The sequence below is a fragment of the Limulus polyphemus genome, unplaced genomic scaffold (assembly GCF_000517525.1).
Source record: "Limulus polyphemus unplaced genomic scaffold, Limulus_polyphemus-2.1.2 Scaffold3709, whole genome shotgun sequence".
Taxonomy (NCBI): Eukaryota; Metazoa; Arthropoda; class Merostomata; order Xiphosura; family Limulidae; genus Limulus; species Limulus polyphemus.
This window is the reverse complement of record NW_013669319.1, coordinates 30,797-48,913: the sequence shown is the minus strand read 5'-3', so window position 1 is coordinate 48,913 and position 18,117 is coordinate 30,797. Positions and strand designations below refer to the sequence as shown.

Sequence of the window (18,117 nt, the reverse complement as noted above, 5' to 3'; positions counted from 1 at the left end):
CTTGTTGTTTGCTGGAGTTCCATAGACCTTGGAATCATGGATAGATGCTGCCTGTTTACATTCTTCCTTATCGTTGTTGGCCTCTTGTCTTTCTTTGGCTTCAGCTGGTAGTTTGGGAGCGTCGGCTCATCAAATTTCGAATGGGTGCTACATTACGAGGTTTTTCAGTGGATTTGCTCTTTACAACTCATTGGAATTCTCAACTGCAGTTGTTTTGGTCCCCAGTACGTTATCCTCGAGCTTTAGCAAAAGATGCATTCAATCAGGACTGGACGGGTTGACATTTGTATGCCTTTCCCCCTATTCATCTGTTGCCCAGAGTTCTCGCTATTATTTTTTCCACTCCTTGTCTGGTTCTTTTGGTAGCACCATTTTCACCAGCTCAAACATGATTTCCTCTTCATCAGTAATTGCAAGTGTGTCCGCCTCTACTACTTCCTCTATGACCATCTTTGTTGAGACAACCTTGATCTGACGTTCAATGCCCAGATGTTCAGAAACTCAAACTTCATGCCTGGAAGTTATGTGGGCATTTGCCAGACATAGGGTGTTTAATTTCTAAAGGTATGTTGTACATAACTAAATCTTTCCGTAGACCAACTATGGCCATTTGTCAAAGAAAGTGGCACACTTATTGTCAGTGAAAACGGAAATTCAAACCCACTTCATCCAAAGGTGTCTACTATTTCAAATTTTTTGACATGGATTTTTGAAAGAGGTTTGTCTTTGTCTACTGCGGCTTATATAAAGTGCTCTTATTGACAACTTTTCGATATTCCAAATATAGGAAGGTTTTTGACTCTCCGGTGATATATAACCTATTAAAATCCTTTTGCATCCTTTGGCCCAAACAGCTTTTTCAATTGCCAAATTGGAAAGTTAAGGTTGTTTTACATGTGTTGTCTCATCATCCCTTCAAGTTTTAAGCCTCCTGTTCTTTGTATCACCTTTCGATTAAGGTATATATTTTGCTGTTTGCATGTGGGTGTTGTCAATCTGAATTATTTGCAACACATGTATATATCATTCCATCTATGTCTTGCTTTACCCTGCTAGTTCCTTCCTTCCTTCCAAAGACTCTGGCAGCCAGAGAAGGGGAAACTCCTTCTCACCCATTCACTTGCCAGCCATTTCTCACCTTAATGATCACCCAGCCCCCAATCATTTGTAACATCATATCAGGTGTTATGTGGCTTGTACTAACTCATTTCGGGGTACTAGGAATAGACTATTTATTCCATGGGATCCTTCAGTTCCCAGGATTTGTCCTCCATTACCTTAACAAGGTGGGTTAGAAAATTGATTTATATTGCTTACTCTGGTCTATCTTTACAGGAGAGGAATCTGCTGTGAGTCACATCTCACCAAATTCGTCACATTTCTGTGTCATTGGCTACTGGCTTGAATTTCTCTCTGTAAGACATTTTATGGGCTGGTATGTGGACTTCTCCGAATACTTTTATCTCTAATTACTTGCATGATTTGGCAGTTTCCTCTTCTGAAGGTTTTCAATTAACCCCTGCGGCTGTTTTTGACTACATCCGTTAGATTTTAACAAGGGATGAGTAATTCTCTCCATCATATGTTCTTTTTTCTTTCCAGGATCCCTTTATTTTTTATCTGAATGCCATCCTGTGGCGAGTGTTGCCCGTACAGGTTTGCTTTTATCATTCTAATTTTGCACTAGCAACCCATTTCACTATCCATACTACTGGTTGCAACAGGCTCTGTAGAAATGAGGTGTTCCATAAGACCATCTAGGTCCATTCCAGATGGCATTATCATATTCTCATGGACTGTTATGAGTAAAGTTAATAGGGATCCTGCCTGTCCCTGGCGATCATCAGATTGAATAAATCGTGATCAGTTTGCTTTTCAAAATTTAGGAAACTTGGTTCACCTATTGCACTGTTTCCAGAGCACTGTTCCTCAGAACACCCCAGTGCACATTACCACCACCCCCCAGATTCTACTAGTGGAGTGAGGGAGTCCTTACCACACCCAGTTTCCAGTCACTAGGGTGGTGGACAGAGGTTTTTCCTCCGAGTATTAGAGTGTGTTCCTCCATTCTTGGAGAAGAGGGCAAAGTTGGGGGCCCTCCTACCCGGGTCCCTGGATTTATTTCCCAGATGTCAGTAGGAATGACGCTGGCCTACGCTTGAGCCTACTTGTAATACCGGTTCAGATTTGATCCTAAGCTAGCCAGTTAGGGTATGCATGGCCCTTCTTATGAACAAAGTTCAATTGTATATTGTTCATGGATAGAGGTCCACTATCACCTCATAATTCCGAATGTGAAGTGGTCCCATACAAGGTCCTTGGTTGAAACACAGTGTTCCACATCCTCTCCATAATTCTGGGAGCAAGTGGAATGCTTCTTGCCCACATGGTTGGAAAGTAATGATGAATGTTCATGATTCCAGACTGGATATGAGTTCTGTTCCTTTGGTCGAGTAAGGCATGCATAATCCCGTCATTTCAAGCCTGGGATGATGCCTTTCGGTCTTCTTCAGATGGAAGAGAAAGTTTGTCCACTTCAGTGTTGCTTCCTTTCTTTTCATATTTCTGGTGGTTTGGAACTCATCACTCTATAGCTACAGGTTTGTATCCAATACAAAGTATAACTATATATTACATTGTGGTCCAATTGCCCTAGCCACCAACATGGGATATTGGAACCAAGACATTGAGTTGTGGAACCTCATCCATCTGGTTGGGGCTGGCCTATAATAATTATTCATGTAATATTCCACCATTGATATCTATATTAAGTTCTGGCTGAAGAGCATACCTGTTCTGGATGTAATGGGGTTTCCCCACTTGGGTACCACTCTTATCTTGGTAAATCCAGGTTCTATGCAGACATTTTCTGAATGATTAATGCCTTCACCGGCCCCCTCCACCTTCTTAATGTGGAATTCTAGCTAAAGTGGCAGCAGATGGTATGTTTTGGAAGTTAACATTTTCCTAAATTGAAAATGTATTTCCAATAATACTTACCTCTGCTGACACTTTCCTACCCTTCCTTCCCATTAAGAGCCACTGTTAATCTTGGGAATGACTTAAGTCTTGAAAAAGTGATTACATTATCTGAATGAGATGCTTGTAAACAGTACCTGGATAGAGGGTGCATTGATGTTGGTGGAGAGTTTTGAAAATTAGATATTGCCCAGGGCATTAAAGGGGGGTATAACAAACTGGAGCAAGCGAGTTGAATGGTTAGATGGGCAAAGAGGTAGAAACCTTGAAGATAGAGAAATAGCTAAAGTGGCAGTGGATGGTAAGTATGTTTTGGAAATACATTTTCAATTTAGGAAAACGTTAACTTTTATAAAATACTAGTCCACTAAAACACAGGTCACTTTGTAAAGACTACAGGTCAGTTTTATGTTATTGGATATGGTAACATGAGTGCATATGTGCTGCATCATTGTAACTTCTGTATTGTTAACCAGGCATGGCTGAATGGTCAATATAATAAAAATAATAAATATATATAAATGTATAATGTTATGAGGTTTAAGCTATTTAGTCTAAACATTTATGTTTTCGAGTTATAATTTATGTTCATTCTAAAATGAAAGAGGCATGATTTATATTTATTTCCTAATTTTTTATGGTGGTTATGAGATCGGTCAAATCTACCAAACCCGTACAGAGATTCATTACTGAAAATAACAAATAAAATATAAAGTTTTTCTTAAGAAACATTTGATGACTATCTGGAAATTATAAAGATTTTGTATGTGAAATTTGAAAATTTTCTGATGCATAAAAGTATTTTTAATCTTAAAATGAAAATTACTTTGCATGTTAGATAGGCAAGATGTGAAAAGAAAAAAAAATGCATGAGAAAAACATTGCTTTACAAACCTTAAGACATAATAAAAATATTTGATATTTTGCATATGAAAGCATTGTAATGTTTACTAATAATGTGCCAAATTTCATTAAATTCAGTTGCTAATTTATAAGCTATAGCAAGAAAATTCTAACAAGCACAAAATGGTTATGAGGTTGGTCCCAGGAACCAAGCCCATGCTGAAAGAGTTAAGAGAAGCTATAATGTTACTTATCTCTGCTTAACCTGACCATTGAATATAAGACACTTTATAAGTGTTGATGTACATACATGGGTGAATTTGCTCCGAGTATATATGTACGAGGTCAAAAGCATATGAAATATAAAAATAATTAAGTAAACCTAACATTATTAAACTAAGTCATCTAAAAATACACATAAGAAATTAGACTTCTGAAATAAATCACCTTAAAAACTAAGGTTATATTTTATTTTCTTGGTGATGTTTTGAGCAAATGCTCTTTTTTTCAAGTCGGTAACAAACCTGTTAATTAATGATAACTATTGGAATGTTTTGAAAGCAAACAGTACATGAGAACAGGGTGTAGCATGAGATAGAACCACGAGAATTAAACAGTATAGTAATGGCAATATAATAAAGCTGAATAACGGTAATAGAAATTATTAAAAATATGAAAACAAATTTACAAAGCAAAGAAAGAAATAACTTAAAGATTTTTAAGGTCATAAGTGAAGATTCTTTTAAAATTTTTATAAAAAGCTGAACCATTCATTAATATTTAAAGGATAATTGGTGTTGAAGGTGGCATGTCATAGGGCAAGTTATTTAAAGTACTCAAGGAAATGATCAGCTTTGTTGAAGTGTCGAGCTAAAGGTTTATCTTGACCTTTAATCAAGATGATATATAAGGGTTCTCATGTGTGTCCAACAGGCATGTGGCTTGTTTCTACTACATAGAATTGGTCACAGTTGTTACAAATGATACAATATATTAAACATTTAGATATACAGTTGAAATGACTATTCACAGAATACCTTGATTTATGGCCTCTAACAAATAATCTATGATCAATGTAAGGGCAAGTATTGCATCTGCTCCTCCAACAGTTATACGTATCAACTTGAGTGTCAGATGATAGTTGTATGTTGTTTGGAAGTTGACTGTAGATGAGTAAATCTTTAATGTTATTGTCCATGTGTTCTGAGCTGAAAGTTGTGTGTGTTTATTTGTGTTTGAATGGGTGAAATGTAAGTGTATGGAGAATGTGTTTATCATCAGTGGAAGTAAGATTGTGTTAGTTGAAGCAAGGTTAGATGTATTTTGCTGGAAGTTTTAAGTTATCTAGGGTATTGGTGTTATAATTACCAATATGATTTAAGCTAAGGAATCTCCAAAAAACTGAATTCGGATTATATCTAGATTATATATAGATTATATCTAGTGTGATGAAGAAGAGAAATAGGGTAGCCACATTTTTGGAAAAAGTTGAACATGTTGATAGGTTTGCTATTATAATTTTGGTTGTTACTGCAAAGTGTACATAATCTGGCAAGCTGTGATTTGGGAATGTTTCTCTTGACATACTAGAGTGAAAATGTAATTAGCTATGTGTGTATCATCAGTTTGTTGCATAGATTTCATGTGATTGCCACCATCATTCCATGAAATAGTTTTCAAGAAATGAAATGGCTTGGTGGGAAGTAGAAGATATGTATTGGAGTGATGTGTGAAAGGATTTAATGAACTGAAGAAGAAGGTCGAGCTCATCATTAATGCATGTAGCTATAGTAAAACATCATCAGTATATCTACAATATAAGGCAGGGAGATCACTTGTGTATTCATGAAATATACAATTTTCAATGTAACCAACAAAGAGGCATAAGAGGGACGACCCGTTTTAGTTTCCTTTCACTTGTTTATATAATTTTTTGTCAAAAGAAAAGACATTTAACTAGTTCAGCTAATCTGATCAGGATTTTAATAGGTGGGTCGAGAGTATCTATTTTATCAAGGTAGTGTTTTATGGCCTTGAGTCCATCTTCATGTGGAATGGAGGTATACAACAATGTTATGTCAAATGTTAATAAAATAATAGAATATTATTTTGAATTAAAATTCACAATTCTTTTGTAAGGCATCATTGGTGTCTTGAATAAGGATGGAACCAAGGTAACAAGAAATTAGTTCAGTTGGGCAGTGGTATGTTGAATCTATGGGTCTACCAGGATGGTATGGCTTATGTATCTTAGAAAGAAGATACAATAAAGCCTAAGGTATTTAACAATTAAATTCTTAGCTTCTAATGAAAGTTTATTATTTCTTATCATTAGTTCTATAGTGGCATGAACAATCTTTTAATATTCATCAAGAGGGTTGTTATCACAGATAGCATAGGACAAATGGTCTGATAATTGTCAGTGAGCTTACTGAAAATAGAGTCCTTCTTTTGTCAGCATATTTTATTACAATGTTGTTGCAGGAATGAAGATTATGTAAAGCTGTCTGTTAATTTTTAATGAGATTTCTAACAGCTGTTGCAGTTGTAAAATCCAAGTTGTAAATTTCCTTTCAACACTTTTTGACATAGTAATTCAGAGGAAGAAGTGTTCCAGGTAGGGTAGGGTTGTCCATGTATTGGTTTGTTTCTGTAGAAACAAATGTCTTATTGGTGTTGGTAGGTGGCCAAACACCCATTTTATATAATTTTTAAAATAACTGTTATTTATTGCCTTAAGTTATTTCTTTCTTTGCTTTGTAAACTTTTTATATTTTTAATAATTTTATTGCTTTTTTTTTAATCACCAGTTCTTTTCTTCAGCTTTATTATATTGTCATTACCATAATGTTTAATTCTATTTTACGTTATGTTCTGTTATTGTGTATTGTTCCTTCCCAAATGTTCTTGTAGTTGTCATTAACTAATGGGCATATTTCTGGCTTGAAAAAGAGTGCTTGTTTGAAATTCTGCCAATAAAATAAAATACACCATAGTTTTTTAAAGTGATTTATCACCTGCACATTTTTCTACTTATTTATTTGCTGAAAATGCAATAGCTCATCCTGTTCTGGGATCTGCATCATTAACAGTTATTACTAATTCGGGTCTTAAATTGATAAAGTTCAATTGTGAGTTATAGTGAAAATATAAATAAACAGTAGAATTCTTGGTACAATAGGATGATAGGAAATTATGATGATTATCTGTTTTGGGCATGTGTTGCAATGCACTTTAGCTGCTCTCTAACAGAGGGCCTGCAATTATTTACACAGCTCTTTTGAACTGATGTCAGTTGCCCTGCCATCTGATAAACTAATTTGGAGATCTATGCAGTGTTTCAGCAAGTCCCATGAGCTCATTATTAAGAAGTCAGCAATACAGTATGGGATTCCAAACAATTTACTGTTTTTTTTTTAATTAGTTGTTGAAACATCTTTTTCCATGTATCTAATAACTATGTCAGCAATTTTATTAAAGAAATTGATTATGAAATTAAGAATAGTTTCATAGCAACTTTTTTCTTTCTCAAAAAAAAAATCTGATTCTTTGAAATAAATGGATATTCTCTTACCAAAATGAAGTGTCGTTATTATGCAACTATAAAACAAAAGCAAAATATATTATGTTTAATTATACATGGACTTTTCTCTACATTAAAATACTTTTACTTGCAAGCTTTCAGCCTTCTTACCAGATTCTTCATTGGTTAAACAAATTTTTATCATTTAGTACATTATTGCCTGATGAAGCCTCCGATAAGAGGGCTTAAAGCTCCTAAATAAAAGTATTTTAACAAAGAGAAAAGTCTGTGTATAATTCTACATAACATTTTTTTATAGTTGTATAATAATAACATTTGATAATTTTGGAAATAGAATATCGGTATAATATAGGGCCTTCATTATCAATATGTGCATGCACTATATGTAGTTACAAATTTTAAACATACTACAAGTAATTTTCTATCAAACTAGCATATAAATATTTTTGTTCATTTTAGTTGTTACTAAAACACCATTAAGTATACTTTAGGGTTGTTTTGAAATTTTTTTATATTTAAATACACTTGAAAGTGCTGTAAAACACCTGTAATTTGCACAACCTGAAGGAGTCTCATTTTATTCATATAAAAAATATACATCAAATTACATGTGAACATTAAACATTTTGTCAGTAAAAATATGCTTCAAACTGTGTAAATCAAACTACAGTATCTTATGATTATATAAAATTTATATTTTGCTATTTTGTATTTATTTCTTAATGAAAAATTTAGATCTGTTGTATTCCACACAGGTTGTAGCTCAGAATGGTCTAGGTGGTCATTCTGGTAGATTAAACCACCAAAACTTACCATCAGCAGCACAGTTAAAACATCTTGTCCAGCAGATTCAAATGGCTGTACAAGCAGGACACCTTAATCCTCAGGTATACAGTGTATTATTACTGTAATTGTTTTATGTTGGGGAGGATGATCAGTAAGTTAGAGCAGCTAAATAAATGACTAATTGCGCTGTTTTATTCATTGTGAATCATAAGGACCAATTGACTTGCTTATTTTAATGATTCTATTAGTGTAAATATTATTTGTAAAAAACAATATATATGTACATTGAAAACATAACATGAATGAATAAAAATTGATATTTTATTTCATATCATTGTTTAGTCTCTTCTGGTTTCTTGTTGTAGTCAGCATGATGATTGTCAGAGACAATCAAGTCAGCAGTTGTTCATTCTTGTCTATTTAGGTACTATGTCTTCCTCTGAATTCTTCCTGCTACAATACTTACATGAAATTTTTTACAAATGGATCATTATAAAATGTTGGTTGACTTGTACACCAGATCTAGGAAAATCCTAACTTTTTTATGACAAATATAGGGCGACTTATACACTACATAGACTTGTACATCATCAAATACCATATAAATTGAACAAACTACAGTACCATAAACAACTCCAAACCATCGTCAAAAAAGAACATAAACTTGTGGAAACAAATCCAACAAACAAACTAAAATGATCAACTAACAGATTAATCAATAAATAGAAATCAGAAAATATCACCTAAATCATCATGAACAGAAGCAAATGGCCACAACTCTACCCAAAATTCACAAACCATAAATTTCTCTCTGACCAATTGTCAGTCCTATTAGCCCCTCACTGTCATTAGCAATCTAAATACCTTGCCTTCATCCTATGCCCTTTTGAAAAAACACACTGAAACTAGTGTAATTAAACATTGCTACTCCAATTGAAGAAACAACATAAATAATACAGATTTGTGAGCTTAGATGACATAAATGCTCCTCAGTAGTCCCATCAGTCTTAATTTTCCAATAATAAAAAGGAAACTCACTGAAGACACCACCCTAGTTTTAATTCCATAATGGAGCTATTGTCACATGCACTAATAGCACTTTCTTTCAGTTTCAAGATCCCTTGTTTTTACAAACTCATAGTTTGCCTACAGTTTTCCCCCCTCTCACCTTATTTCAGTGACATCTATGTGGAAGAATTTGAAGCCAGAGCTTTAAACTCTGCCTCCAAAAAAACCATGCTTATGGAGAAGATTACTGATTCAGGAATGACTTACAAACATAGCTTCTGAAAAAATCAATGAATGTAAGACAAAAATGTAACCAGTTGAAAGGATCGTTAATGAACAGTGAAGTACGTTCAGTGTTAACCTTGTGTAGTTTCCATTCTGGTTATTATTTAACAACACAAATAGCCTACCAAGGTCCTGTTTGAAATATAACCACACCTGATGTTGCAGTGAAAAGAATTAATTAAGAATATATGTAGAATTATACACAAACTTTTATCTATGTTAAAATACTTTCTTTCCAAGCCTTACCAGAGCCTTCATGGGGCAACAATTAAGAATAATGGTCTAAATCTGTCATTTGTAAAAATACACCAACAAAAATAATCCGGCCTTTTTAGTTTTGAGCAGTCTATATCCCTGGTTACAAAGATTTCAGGTCATGGCCACAACCATGTGGCCAAATAAAGTCATGCATCTGACAGTGTTCAAGAGGGCAGTGTATTATCTGAGTTGGAAACTTAAATGTTTAACTTTCAGCATAATGTTTTCTGTTGATAGACTTGTTTTTATATTCTTAGAAGTTATGTTATCTAAATGCCAAATGTTTTCTTCCATATTGTTTTAACATATTTTTTTTCCAGATTCTTAACCAGCCATTGGCCCCCCAGACCTTACAGCTGTTATATCAATTGCTGCAGCAGATCAAAGTATTACATCAGTTTCAACAGCAGCTGATCCAGTCACAGCCTTTAGGAAAAGGGAATTCTTCCATGCAGATGAATCTTCATATTACACAAACCAAACAAAGGATTCTCAACCTCCAGAACCAAATAGCTTCTCAGCAAGCTCTTTTTCTCAAGCAACAGGTGAGACTAACATATTCCTTTTCTCAAGCAGCCAATTCCAATAAATACATATTTCTTTTTCAAGCAATGTATGCATATAAAAATTATATTGCACAAGTCTTCTCAAGAAACAGCTTAAGACTTATTGATATTTTTTACAAATATAGTATAAACATATCTTTCTATAAAAAATGTTTTCTCAGAAAGTGGAAATCAATGCTGAGGTTGGACAAAATTTTTAAAAATGTAGTACAGTTATTCTTTATTACCTGTGTAATATTTGACTGTTTAAACATCTTTATACGGGCTAGAGCTGGATGATCTAATCGATTACGTATGAGCAGCAATTACACTAATTATTGTCATGTAAACTAATCTTTAAAATCTTTGAAATTATGATTAAATTGACTAATGTCATAAAAATAATCAACTACTCGAAATTAAATTAGAATCTCCAATTATTTCTGCTTTTTTGATTATTCCAACAGTCAATGAAAATTACAATTAAATCAAGGGTCATGAAAATAATCAACTAATGAAAATTGATTGTTCCAATTATTACTATTTTTGATTATTTCAACAGTCAATTAATCTAAATTGTGATTAAATCAACTTTCATGAAAATAATCAACTAATCAAAGTTAAGATTTCCAATTATTATTATTTTTTATTACTTCAGCTATTCAAGTAATTGAAATATTATGTTTATTGTCAAGCACAAGTTAAGCTACATAATGGACCATCTGTGCTCCACCCATTGTGGTATCAAAACTTAATATCAGTGTTAAAATTTATTTATTTTTTACTTCAAATCTATTCAGCTTTGGTACAGCATGGCCTGGTGATTCTGGAAGAGGGGGGGGGGGGTGCTTCATGATTCGAGGGTCTTGAGTTCGATTCTCATTGCCACCAAAATGTCTTTGTTATGGCAAAGCTACTAAGGCTATCTCTCATTCTATGAATTCTGAACTGCTGACTAGAGCAAAGTTAACTGGGTGGCAGCATCCACCAGCAACTCTTTGGCTATTTTTGTGTTAAATAAAATTAATTTTTTTTTTTTCTCATTTATAATTGTGTAACTATATTCTTTAATGTTGAATAAACAGGTGTGGATGTAGGGGAGGGGTCAGTCTGGATACTCCTTATTCTTTTCAGCAGTAAAAAAAAAAACAGCCAGACATCCTTACATTATGATATAGTATCAGAAAGAAACATTAGATGTTTGTGTTTTTATTTGATTAGTCTGTTAATTACCATAAAAGTTTTTTTAGGTTTTCTGAAGTCAACACATCTGGAGTCTACAACAATCCAATCTGCCAGTAACTGATATTTCATAAGCTAATACAACAATATAAACATCAATTAAACATTCCCATGGTAATTCTTTTGACATGGCTTTTTGTAGACAAATTAACAATGTGTTAAGACTTTAGAAATTTGTTTTCATCAAAGTTAGTATTGTTTAGGATGCCTTCAGCTCTTATAACAGACTTGTTACAGATTTGATTTTTCATTGTTTAGAAGTTAAAATTCGTAGGAGAAAAATGTTTTTCGTATTATTGATGTCCAAAATGAGTGAAAAAGGCAAGTGGTAAGACTGCATAAGTATGGACTTTTTAAAAATGTTTTGAAAACAGACATCCTATTTATGAATGCTAAAATATGAATTTAATCTAAATGAAACTCTTAACAATTATAACTATTTTATTTTTCTCACAATAATATTTGTCATCCATTTTTGTTAGTGTCCTTGTAAGCTAATTATATAGATTTTTGATTTTTTAAATACAACACAAAAATATGTGCAATATAAAAAGAAGTACTACAAAGTTTTGCTACTTTCATTGTCATATACTAATTTTGCAATATCATTTAATATTAAGCCAGTTCATTTATTGTATAGCTTATTGTATGTTTAACAACCTCGGCTTAAGTGATATTCAAGTTTTGTAATTCTTCTTTTCTACAGCAACTTCCTCATCAAGCAACCGTATCAAGTCCCCAGCTGTCCTCTAATGAGTTGTTCAAGCCAACTTTTGATCCCATGTCCACTCTCAATCCTGATTTACGTGACTTGTCACTAAAAGACTCTCCATTTGGTCAATCTCAGTCTCGTCTTCCACATTGGAAGAATTCTTTCCTTGAAAAGGAAGATGTAGGACCTAATCCAAGAGCTAAATGTGGAGGAAGTGCCAATGGTTCTGAAAGTTTTAGTCGTGCACCAGGTACGGTAGCAAAACCCATGGCATCAACAGAAATCTCATCATTTAACTTGTCTTCATCACATTCAAGTCAAAACTTGCACCCTTTCCTGGCTCAGGGTGATAGCACTTGGTCAAGCCTTTCAGGAACTCGGGTTGATTGGCCAGAGTCCTCACCATCTGTATCTGCTGGTGCCACCACAAAAAACAGTCCCACAACTTCTATTAGTAATTCTATCAAAGTAGGTGCTTCCAATGGCAATGGCAATCTTTCCATAGGAGGTAGCAAAGACTCCTCATCTACCACTTATTCAGCAGCTAGTTCAAAAGCCCAGTTGACATACAATTTAAATGACCTAGTAGCAGAGTTTGAGCCAGGGAAGCCTTGGAAAGGTCATTTACAGATGAAAAATATAGAAGATGATCCACATGTTACTCCAGGGAGTGTGAAACGGTCTCCTCTCTCTTTAAACACTATTAAAGATTCAGACATTTTTAGCTGGTCAGCAAAATCTAGTCCAAGTATCACCAATAGCAGTAGTGCCATGATGTCTTCACTGAGCACAACTTTACCTGGTGCCAACAACTGCTGGACTTGTAATCCACCTACCTCTAAGAGCAGGTGTGTTATTATATTTTTCAGCCTACAAGAATGTTAAATGTATGTTGATAAAAAGTTGCTGCCAAAGATGTGTTATAATTCTGTAGTACATCATTCATCATTAGATAAAAACATCAGTTTATGTCTTTACTTATTTTACTACTTTTAAAAACATTTGTTGACATTTCAGAAGTACTGAAGCTAGTTTTTATTTTTAGTAAAGCCATCTGTACTTCTGACAAATGTAAGTTTTGGTATACTTATCTAAAATAGTGTGTTGGTTAATTTTGTTCCATAATATTTAAGTCAATGGTGCACAACATACGACCCGCCAGCCAAATTTGGTCCATTAGCTCATTTTCTACAGCCTGTGACATGAAATTATACTGTGCAAAGTTGAAAGTTTTTTTAATTTGATGGAAATATTTAATATTTATTATTATTTAATATAAGAGTTTCTGCATCACAATTTAATAGAAATTTTGTTAAATAGTCTTTAGAGTTAGTAGAAAATACAAAGGGTAATGGGAAGTTTGAGTTTGATTTTCATGCATATAAAATTAATTAACAACTTGCCATATTGTTTTCCACCAGTGTATGTATGCTCTGTATATAAGCTTTTATATGTTTCATAACTTATATAACTTTATTTACTCTTATGAATATTTTTTTTCACAATTATTTTAATAAATTTACTTTTTTTTTGGATAAAATATATACAGAAAAATAGGGCTAAGCTCTGTTACAAGTGATTACTTTTCCATTATTTGATTCTCTAGCAAAATGAATATATTTTATCCACATAAAAAAGTAGATTTATCAAGACAGTTGTGAAAAAACATATACAAATTTTACTGAAATTTTGAATGTCAAAAATTTAAAATACAGATAAAAAAAATTCTCTGTAGCTCCAACTTCAACAAACAAGCCAATTTGAAATCCAGTTGGAGTGCTTTGGGCTCAGGATCTGATGTTTGGGGAGCACCAACTCCCAAGACTCGGGGTCCACCACCTGGCCTTATTTCTCAAGGCAGAGGCTTAGGTGGCTCATGGAACACATCACATGGTGGAAGTCATCAGAGCTGGGGTCCCAGTTTTCCCATGGGTAAACCATGATATCAGAAGTCTTTGTTATAAAATTATTCAGTGATAACAACAAAAATTATAGTTTAAAAAACTTAGATTCCCATAAACTTAATGTGTGATTTAACACTAAGAAAAAATTCTAGAATTAGAAGATTATCCAGGTATTTTAAAAAAACAATGGGAGGAATAAAACTTTATAAATTTCAAAATGTAAGTGGACAGGAAAACAGATAAATTAATAACTAATACAAACTAATTTGTTATTATACTACAATTTCTAACCTAATAATTTCACTCTAATGAGAATATGGGTTTTGAATGAATATATACATCCACAAGAATACAAATTAAAAAACTGTATACTTTATCATTATAACTGTTGATATTTATTTTCCTTTCATGTTGTATACACATGTGGTATTTGCCTACCACATACTTTATTTCTTATAGTGCATATTTCATGTTTTCAAAGTTATTAAATTTTCCTAATGTGTTCATTCAGAACATACTAAATCTGGTTGAAGTCATACTAAATATATCCCTAGGTGTTATGTTTTGTAGCAGGAGCCAATTATGGAAGCTATCTACTGTTTCATTGGATAGTTGTATCACTTTACCTTGTGCGTGAGTGTGGGACTACTTTACAACTGTCTCATGAAGCAGAAATATTTAAATTTTTGTGAATCAATTTTTCAGTTTGGTCAGCTACAGACACAAATTGAATGATAAATGCAGTTTGGACATATTCAAAGAGATTACTTTCTGACACTGAGAGAGCCACACACTTGATGTAAATTCCTGTCTTTGTTTCATTGTTTCCATCAATACCTACTGATTGTGCATGATTGATCTTCATTGTTAATAAAGGTTATTCTCATCTACTTTTTATTCATTAAGGTTTTCATTTATTTACCCTTTATATTTAAATACAGCTTATGTTCTTGATTCATCTTACACTTCACCATAATACCATAGTTTTATAACCACTTCATGATCATCGAACCAGTACCTGTTTATCAGTAAAGCACTTGCTTTTATTTAACTTCATTCTACCAATAATAAATCATAACACCTGTTTTTATACATACTAGGCCCTTGAATTCTCAGTTGTTGTGAGGAGGATCAGGTAGTTGTGTGTAAGGTTTGTCCATAAATAATACAGCAGCTTGTTTCAAGTTAGGTGAAACTTTGATATCTTGATCAGGATCTAGTTATTACTGTGATTGTGGTAATTCTTTTCATCTTACCCCTTCCCCCATAAGATATATTTCTCTCTTATGCTTTTTATGGATTAACATCCAATAGACACTTCTGTGATTTGGCAAGATCTGTAGCAAAGAGGAGGGAAGCCAATATGATCTGAGGGTGAGCTCAGAGAACTCCAGTTATCTCTGAGAATTCCTGTGCAGAATGCTGAGTACTCTTCAATGCTTCAGCAAGCATTACAAAGTTCCATGCTCTTCCCATTCACAGAGATGATTTAAATGTGGCTTGGCCTTGTCTGGAACTGCTGATATCAGTATCTCTTATGTAGATTAGCAGAACTTGAGGACAATGGTGGAAATATTCTATGAAGGGTTAACCAACCATGGTTTCACTGATACCTTATTTTGCTGTTTATATAGTGAGCTGGGTTATTGGAATCCTGTGCTGACAAAAATAGATGCTTTGAAATTGGCTAGAGATGAGCTACAATGAGCAGACATTTGTCATCTGACTACCTGCCTTCCATCAATTTCAGTCACCATCATGTCCTGGATAAGTCAGAAGCCTTCTTGTAATGAGAAATATTGATGCTATGCAACAACCAAAAACCTTAAGTTTGAGTAGCCTCTGATGGTGATGCTTTTGCTATGGCAACATATAACTTGAGTGGCCACAAGTAGGAGTTTGACATTTGGCAGAATGTTCAGATTTTGGCTTCATCATTCATGTTGAAGTATATAAACAATGTGAAACAAATCTCGCCTCCAGTTTCAAAGGTGTCCAGCAACAGAAAAACCAATGTTGCTTCCTTAACATATTTGCCAGATAGCCACTCATAATTCCTGGATGATGTAGAATCTACTGCTTAGTTTATATGGTCTGGCAGTAGATGCCATGGATTACTTGGAACCTTACCAACTCTGTAGGTGGGAAACTGTTATCACATCATAGTTGCATCAGTGCTTGGACTCTAGAAAACAGAGCCATATACAGGATGGAATTTAAAGCTTGTGGTTCCATGAAGGTTTAGCTGCATATACTGATGATCTAAAATCTTGCTCTGAGTATATTCCAGCATGATGGCAGTTGACTGGGTAGATATCTTGGTGAATAATGTTATTGAGGACTTCCTAATGGGTTTGTGTGACATCACATGGTCATTAGACATTATGTATCAGACAGAAGCTATGTCAGTGGCATCAAAGTATGAGACTGTAAATTTGACTGACTTTCAGGAAGGGAAGAAATCAGTAAGTGTTGCTCAGTCAGAGATGCAGTACATGTGAGTGAGAGTGTTTACCCCACAATACCAGAGGTCGTGACAGATGGGACCACTCCTGCAAATATCATGAGGTAACTTGGTTTAGCCTGAAGTGACCTGTTGAGCCTGCTACTTCAGTTGTGTCCATGTTGTGAATGGGGGGAGCAGTCTATTCATTGAGGAACAGAAAAGATACCTACTATAACTGTGGTGACAGGAGGCATCAGCATCCTGTCCATGTGCTTACAGAAGCCAGGATGATCAGCAATAGGTTGTCAGATCCAGTCATTTAAACTGTAAAACCCTGGATCAAATCCAACCATTGAATTGTTTTTTCAGATATCTTTGTCATTACAATATATAGAGGTCTATATATGACTTGGCATGTGGGTGTAAAATTACGCAGTTGCAAGGTAGAGTTTTAGAGGTGCAATTAGTAGAGTTTTGGCTTTAATGGACTTCTTATTACTAGAGTGGATGACATTTAGGCTCCTATTCTTAGGTCTTCTTCAGGTTCAAGTCAAAGTGGTTAAATGTATAGCATTTTTTTTTGTTGATTAACATTGTTCTGTGATAAGATTTCTTTCCTGTGTACTTATCTCTCTGTGTGAGTAGGCGTATCTGGAAGTACATTGTTTGAAGTCATCATTCATTCTGTGTAGTTTGGGGAGAAAGATTTTTCCAGAGGTTGCTGATGTCAAAGCTCTAGTGTTGGTTGGTGTAAAGGTGATCCATGATGTTGTTCCCCATTTATATGACCTGTAATTATGTTCTGCCAATGCTGATTTTTCCTCACGTGTCATTCTAGTTACGTTCTTATGCTTTTTAGTCTTTGTTCTATGGTTTGATCTGTTCCTATAATGTATGTATTTCCACATGAACATGGTATTATGGTGATTAGTTATTTTTGTTTGAACCTGTTGATGGGTTTTTATATGATTATTTGTGGAGGGTTTTCCAGATATGAAATAAACTTTTTTGGGTGAACCTGTGGTATAACATCTTGATTTTCTTGCCTTATTTAGAGATGTATGGTAAAGTAATTTGTTTTTGTGTTGGGGCTGGAAACTTTTTATTTTCAAGAAGACTGGGATGAAGCTTGTAGGGTAACTGTTGTTTTTAAAACTTTTTTTCTGAAGTTTAGCTGTAAGTTTTGTCTCCAGTGCAGATTTTTTTGGCTCTATCAAACATATTCATAATGATTTCTTGTTTACCATGCTATCACTGATTGGACTTATAGTGCAAATATCTGTTTGTGTGTGTGTGTGTTTGTTTTCTATATTTTCTGATGGTGAGGTGGTGATATTGTCCATGAATGAGGGTATCCAGCAATGGCAAAGTTCTGTTTTCTTCTATTTTCATAGTGAACTGTGTACTTGGATTATGTGATTTAGGTGTTGGAGGAAGTCTTGAAGAGTTGTTTGCCTATATGAACAAATTAATCTATGTAGCACTTCCATATCTTGAATATCAGGATACTTATATGAAAGGCTCTAGTTTCAAAGTCTTCCATGTAAATATCACTGAGCAGGGCT

General features: G+C 34.0%; 1 protein-coding gene across 3 annotated transcripts in view; it reads left to right on the top strand.

The window, feature by feature from the left end:
* The window catches only part of LOC106469889 (protein Gawky-like), an 84,977-nt gene that overhangs the window by 56,878 nt on the left and 9,982 nt on the right, over window positions 1–18,117 (top strand). For all 3 annotated transcript variants that reach the window (XM_022398464.1, XM_022398465.1, XM_022398463.1), the window contains exons 12-15: window positions 8,122–8,253; window positions 10,024–10,248; window positions 12,197–13,050; window positions 13,938–14,134. In XM_022398464.1, coding sequence (XP_022254172.1) covers window positions 8,122–8,253; window positions 10,024–10,248; window positions 12,197–13,050; window positions 13,938–14,134 — 1,408 coding nt within the window. The remainder of the gene's footprint in view (window positions 1–8,121; window positions 8,254–10,023; window positions 10,249–12,196; window positions 13,051–13,937; window positions 14,135–18,117) is intronic.